The 6,623-nt window shown below is 39.4% G+C and overlaps 1 protein-coding gene across 1 annotated transcript; it reads right to left on the reverse strand.

Moving 5' to 3' along the window:
• LOC107612849 (pre-mRNA-splicing factor CWC22 homolog) lies at positions 596 to 6,404 on the reverse strand (the record flags this gene model as incomplete). The annotated part of the gene is given in 9 exon segments (XM_016314606.2): positions 596 to 1,339; positions 1,484 to 1,789; positions 2,306 to 2,607; positions 2,675 to 2,777; positions 2,887 to 2,990; positions 3,525 to 3,714; positions 3,870 to 4,540; positions 4,542 to 4,953; positions 6,120 to 6,404. Coding segments are annotated over 8 exon segments (2,438 nt in total), but the record flags the coding sequence as incomplete, so codon positions are not given.

Consider the following 6,623-nt stretch of genomic DNA (forward strand, 5'->3'; position numbering starts at 1 on the left):
GCCGATTTCGGGTGACCCGAGCTATGACCCGGACCCGACCCGAAATAATGATCGGGTCTATTTTTGAGACCCATACCCGACCCTAGACCCAATGAAATCACACCAAATTAGCCCCTAAAGTGTTTGGGACCGGGCCGGGTCTTCGGGCCGGGCCGGACCATGCACACCCCTAATGGCCATATATAATTGTGGATGAGCGACTCTTACACTGACTTTATATAAAACTAAAATCATAAATTAGATATAAAAGAATAAAATGTAATAAAGTTGGAGTCGGTGTACGAGGCTGAAAGAGCAAGGCTGGTACAAAATATCTTTACAATAAGGTGAGAAGATAAGGTTAAAGTTTTAATGGGGGTAGCTTTCGGCACAGCAAAGCTTGAGAAAGAAAACCCAGTTAAGTTAATTCAACCTAAACCCAGTTTATGGTTAACCTTGAATCAGATTCAGTTTTAAAAAACCCTTAAACATAGGAATGACCTATGTCCCAACGATCCAACCATTGATGGTACTGCCATTCAAAGTATATTTAATTTACTTTGCTTCACAACTAAACTAAAAATCATATGAAATATAATTACTGCAAACATACATATAAGACATGAAAATGCTGAAAGAACTGAAATATAATTGTGCAACACAATCATCACATCACGTCAACAAGCCTCGAGCAAAACTAATAACCAATGTTAGAAACGATGACAGTGCAAAGAAGAAAGAACCTCATCTGTAGCAACTAAGCATGACAAAGAAACGGCTTGAACACTACGATCAACTAAATTATTATATCACCCCAAGTTACTACAGCTTACAAATTCTACTTTGGTGGTTTGGGATGAGAAAAGTTCAAAGCAGAGCAAGTTCTATGAAAATATTGATCTTAACAAAATTCAAAACCGGACAGCATACTAAGCCCTCATAATACAGTTTTACAGAGGCAAGGACCCTGGACAAGGAAATAAATTCGTTTGCTTCACTTTCTTCTCCGCTTTCTTCGCCTTTTGTCCCTATCACTATCACTTTCATCAGAACTTGATGAGTCAGACTCTGATTCAGAACTAGCTGTTCCTGAATCAGATGAACTTGAACTCCCTGACTCATCATCAGATTCAGAATCTGAAACTTGTTTCTGTTGTTGCATGATAAGACGCGGCATATTCTTCAAATACTCACGCAAGTTCTCTGTAAGACCACCAAGTCCAATGGATGTGAAGAAGTTAATGGAGAACCGGGTGTTCTTTGGGTTATCTTTTGGAAAGATAGACTCAAAGGAGTCCTGCATTGTTGAATCATTTAACCGCTCATTTAGCAGTCGGATGCCAAGATGCTCTGATAATTCCTGCAGAAGAAATAGAGTAAAATCAACATCTTCCACACAGACAGACATAATATGGTATTTCAAAAACGCAACTGAAACTAGTTGAAATCATAAAGCAAGTACATGCAGAAAAGGAAGGTAACATTTGAGTTTGACTAATGGTACCTGGAAGAGGATCTTGATGAATATACGGGAGGAAGATGTCGTGTCCTCTTCAGTCAAGCGTATGTACGATAAAACATGCCAAGGCAGAGCATCTGTCCCAAGTAGGTGAGCAAAGAATTTAGCCACATTTCGTAGCTTGTTTGTTTCAAGCCGGTGAATCATTGAGTACTGCTGGACAAAGCACTTCTCAAAATTCTCTTGATATACTTTATTGATCATGCAGAAACGCTGCCCCAAAAGACCATAATATCGGAGATATGTTCTCTCTTGGCTGCAACATTCCAAAAGCATAATGCATAATTCCATCTGCCATCAATCAGAGAAGTGTAAGCAACTCTTGGTATTAGGGAGCATTATTTTCGTGAAAACAAACAATTTAAAAATCCAATAAAGAATAACCAATGTAGCTACTGTTTTTAATAGTCAAAACAGATGTAATCAAAGCCTCACATTTCCAAAAATACATCAAAATCAGATAATAATGAAAAGAAAAGAGCCAGAAGCATTGAACCCAGTTGATTCCTATTTTAACCCAACCTGAAAATCAGTGATTGCCAAGATAGACACTTCGCCCACAATAGAAAATGCTCTTGAAGCACACTAAATTGCAGACCAAAAATAAAAATAAAAAAGAAAAGAAAAGGAGAGAGAAATAGAGAGCATTCAACTTGTTCAATATCTTTGCATTAAACTAGATTCTGTTCATTCCTTAAAATAACTTGAAAGTTTATCTACCAAAAAAGAAAAGATCAGAATAACATAACAGCTGGAAGAAATTTTGACAACAGAATAGTAACAGAAAGCCCAAGATTAGTTCCAAACCTCTTGCCCAGGCTCTAGCTTGATTTTCAGAAGCTTGTGACCAGCTTCCTCGAAATCTACACTGGACATAATTGTTAGGTAAATTGTTCTTCTAAGGTTAACAAGGTTTGTCTCTGTTTCATCTTTGATTTGCATGCTTTCCTCATCATCTTCTTCATTGGATTCATCATCTTCATCATCATCATCGTCCAACTCTGCATCAGAGCCTTCCTCATCCTCAGATTCCTCACCCAGTATAGTTTTCTTCAGCTCTTCATAACGCTTCTCATTCTCCAGGAAATTAGGGTCTGGCTTGAAAATATCTGAGAAAAAGAAAGAGACAAATTAGAATGTGCAAATATATATATATATTCTATAAGAAAATCATACCAAGAGAAATTTCTGGATCTATTTCCTCATCCAATGAGACTTCGTGAGTTAATTGATCCTCCTGCTCCACAAGGTCTAGTTCAGGACGAACAGCTGGATAACCCTGTGAAATCAACCATAAAAAAGTCAAGTTAATTCAAACCATTTTTTATAGTCTGATTTGCAGAAGTGTCGAAATATTTTTTACAGAACAATAGAATAAAAGAATATACCTGAAACTTGGCTTTTCTTATAGCAAATAGGCCTTCAATCAGAAACTGAACACGTTTGTCAATTTCTCCTTCATGAAGAATTCCACGAAAACGCTCAAAGATACCTATAAATTACAAATCTAACTTCAGAAAAAATATTGAATACTGAGATCAATCATTGTCAGTGCTTCCTAATGGAATCTTTCAACAATCATCAAGGAATCTGTAGAAGTATTTAGCAACACAGTACCCAAGTTGAGTTGATGCACTTTTAAATGTAACTTGTTAATAATTAATCATGTTATTTACACATTATTATAAACAAGCTTACACAGATTCTCTTATTTCCAAACACATCTGAATAAAGTAATTTAAAAAAAATTAAAAACAGAAAAAAGGAAAACGGATTCCTGCAGCATTGGCTGAGAAGTTAGGGTGCAAATGGGGACATTGGCATTACTCAAGCTTTTGCCCTGTTCTGATTCTGGAAACCAGCATTTCATTCACTAAGATATGCTCTACTAGGACCTCTCAGTCAGTTGCCATTAACAAAGCAAATACACAGTATAATGGTTTCATATATGGGATTCATGATGCAATAAGAAGTGTAAAAGGCACTTCGAAAACAGAGAAACAGCAAAGATTGAGAGAATACCCACCATGAAGACCTTTGGGTGACAGATCCTGCAGTATTGACCCACATTCTGTTACAAACCCAACCGCTACTTCAACACTATCATCCGTAGGCTTCTCCAGCAAAACTGTGAGCAACTCTAGAGCAATGATCTCATGAGCCACTTGCTGATTCACCAGATGTGCTATAAATTTAACAGCAGCTAGTAATTGGGGCTAAAAATCATGAAAGCCAGATAAAAATAAAATTAGAATCAGAGTGGTTTTTTTAACGGAGAAACAAAAAGACAGACAGAATAAAGGCAAACTGGAAGGAAACCAATGATCTTAGACAAAGAGCGAATATTAAAATTAGCAGAAAAGATACATACCTTGTCATTCCGCTTGTAAGCTCTCTTAAGCTGCAAAACAATCCTTCTAAGCAAAAGATCGCCTACCTCGGGAAACTTGGTATTCACAACAGCAACTAATGCCGCAAAGACGTCTGTAAATCCTGGCGATGCCATCTGAGATTTCATACATGACCGACAGAATAGGCCTCTTCCCCTAATCAAGTTCTCTGCAAACAACTCTGGAATTATGTTTTTTATATTAGTAGCATTAACCTTGTTCACCAGCCCATTAATGCTCTTTCTCAGAGCATCCCATGTTAACCGTTGATACTCAGCACTGCTTTTGTCCTGAACTTCTTTCATCATCCGAGCCAACTTAAATGGAGGAATGTAAACACCACCCCTCTTTCCCAGTTTAGATGCATCACCATTCAGGTTACCTTCTGGGATTGTTGACTGTCTTGGTCTTGTGTTTTCAACTATCCTTCGAGGTCCATCCTCTTTCTTCCTATTATCTTCTCTCCCATTATCTCTCTGACCCTTCTCATCATCATCATCATCTCTTTCACCTCTATACCTCATATCCCTTTTTGATTTCCTGTTCAGGTCCTCATCATCATCCTCTGAATCATACCTGGCACCATCCTTTACAGATCTATGCCTTCTATCCCTATTCCTTTCTGATTTCCTAAATTGATCCCTATCAACTTNAACCAGCTCCCTATCATCTTCCGAATCATGACGCTTCCTTTCCCTTTCTGAGTCCATGCGAAGCTCACCCTCTTCTTCATCTGAATCGTGACGTGCACCATACCTTTCAAATCTTTGCATCACATCCCTATCCTTTTCTGATTTCATGGGCAGCTCCCCATCTTCTTCCCCTGAATCATGATGGGCACCATCCCTTCCATCTCTATTCCTCCTATTCCCATCCCTTTCTGTTTTCCTGTGCAGCTCTCTGTTCTCTTCTCCTCTGAACTGGGTCGTATGTAGTCCCTTTTCAGCTCTTTGACTCCCATCCATATCTCCTCCTGATTTCCTGGGCAGATTGCTGTTGTCTTCTTCAGAATCATGGCATTTCCTGTCCCTATCCCCTTTTGACTTCATTAGCAGCTGCCCCTTTCTGAAAAGCGAACCAGACTTTGATCAGGATACTAGGTTAGAGGTTTAGGGTTCGACAGGTTTACCTAGGCTCAAATAAACATTCTCAAAAGTTTATAACATAATAGCGCAACAACAAACAAATAACAATTTAACAAATTCTGAAATTACAATTTAAGTTTCAAATACATATTACAGAGTAAACAGTAAACTAAAAATTAACAAATTACAAAATTAACCATCCGAAGAGGGGAAGCAGCGAAGATGAACCAGAGATCCAAAGGGCAGACGAGACTAGAGAGAAGTGGCACCGGCAGGACAAAGGAGCTGCCGAAATTGAGACAAAGGCGGAACTAAGCAGAGAGAGTGTGTGAGAGAGACAAACTCAGAGAACTCAGAATGAGCGAAGAGAAAATGAGACTGAAGCGCGACGGAGAACACTCAGAGGAGAAAGCGAAAAACTGAGGGGGCCAAAGTTTCGTTTAGGCATTTGGCATTTTAGGGCCAAGAATTATCCTAGTTCTCCAGTTCACAGTTCAGGGGCTACCATTTTGTTTTTTCAAAAAAAAAAATGTACTGGTTCACCATTGGCTTGACTATTTTTTGAGAGGGGTCTGGTTCTGAGTGGGCTAGGCCGCTAGGGTTTATTTATCACTTTTGAGGATGATGATGAACAATTAAGAACAAGGTTTTCAATATATAATTTCAAATATACAAATTCAATGATTTCTAAACTAATAAAATTCAGAGTTTTTATGATTTGACATAATACTTTGTTCATATTTTATCATTAAAAATCTATAAAATAAAATTTTTTTAATTAACTTCTACATTCTAGTAAAATAATCAGTAAGAATACTCATTACAACAAAAATTTAGAAACACAAATTTACACAAACTCAAACCATCAGCAACAAAAAATTCAGCGTCACAACAAATTTTAACAAAAACCTTCCAATCAATTGTTCAACAACAAAAATCATAATACAGAAAACTCAGCATCCAAATCCAGAGAATCCAGGAACAGAAAAACTAAGAAAAAAAATCCAAACTGAACATCCAAACTAAATTCAGAATCACATAAGCAACAACTCAATTCAGAACACGATCCCAACTCAGAATCTAGTACAAAAACTCAACTCAGAAGCCAGAATCTTAGAAATTGAAACTGTAGAAGCAATGGCTTACCAGAGACACGGCGAGGGAGGAACGGCGGTGACAGAGTGAGCTCGGGAGTGGATCAGTTTGCGACGGCGAGGCGCCGAGCGGAGATTCCACGGCGAGGCTCCGGGCAGAGATTCACGGAGGAGAGGACGCGCTTGAAGAGGATAGAGCAACAGTTCGCGTGACGTAGAGGAGAAGAGGAGAAGAGGATCGAGGACGACGACGGCACCCTCTGTCACTGCCGACGACGACGATCACAGAGACGATGAGGAGGAGAAGAGTGGCGGCGGCTGGGGTGACGGTGGCTGGTGGGGCTTCGCGACGAGCACAGAGACGGTGAGGAAGAGAAGAGTGGCGGCAGCTGGGGGGCTGACGGTGGCTGGTGGGGCTTCACGACAAGCAGGCGGGCTGGGGGCTGACGGTGGCGGCGGTGTTTGCTCTGATAGGGTTAGGTATTGAGTGAAATTAGATTTTGGTGAGAATCTGCGAGTGAGAGAGAAACTAGAGGGGGTCGGGTGTTCTGCTGTT

The sequence above is a fragment of the Arachis ipaensis genome, chromosome B08, assembly GCF_000816755.2.
Source record: "Arachis ipaensis cultivar K30076 chromosome B08, Araip1.1, whole genome shotgun sequence".
In the NCBI taxonomy this organism is placed as follows: domain Eukaryota; kingdom Viridiplantae; phylum Streptophyta; class Magnoliopsida; order Fabales; family Fabaceae; genus Arachis; species Arachis ipaensis.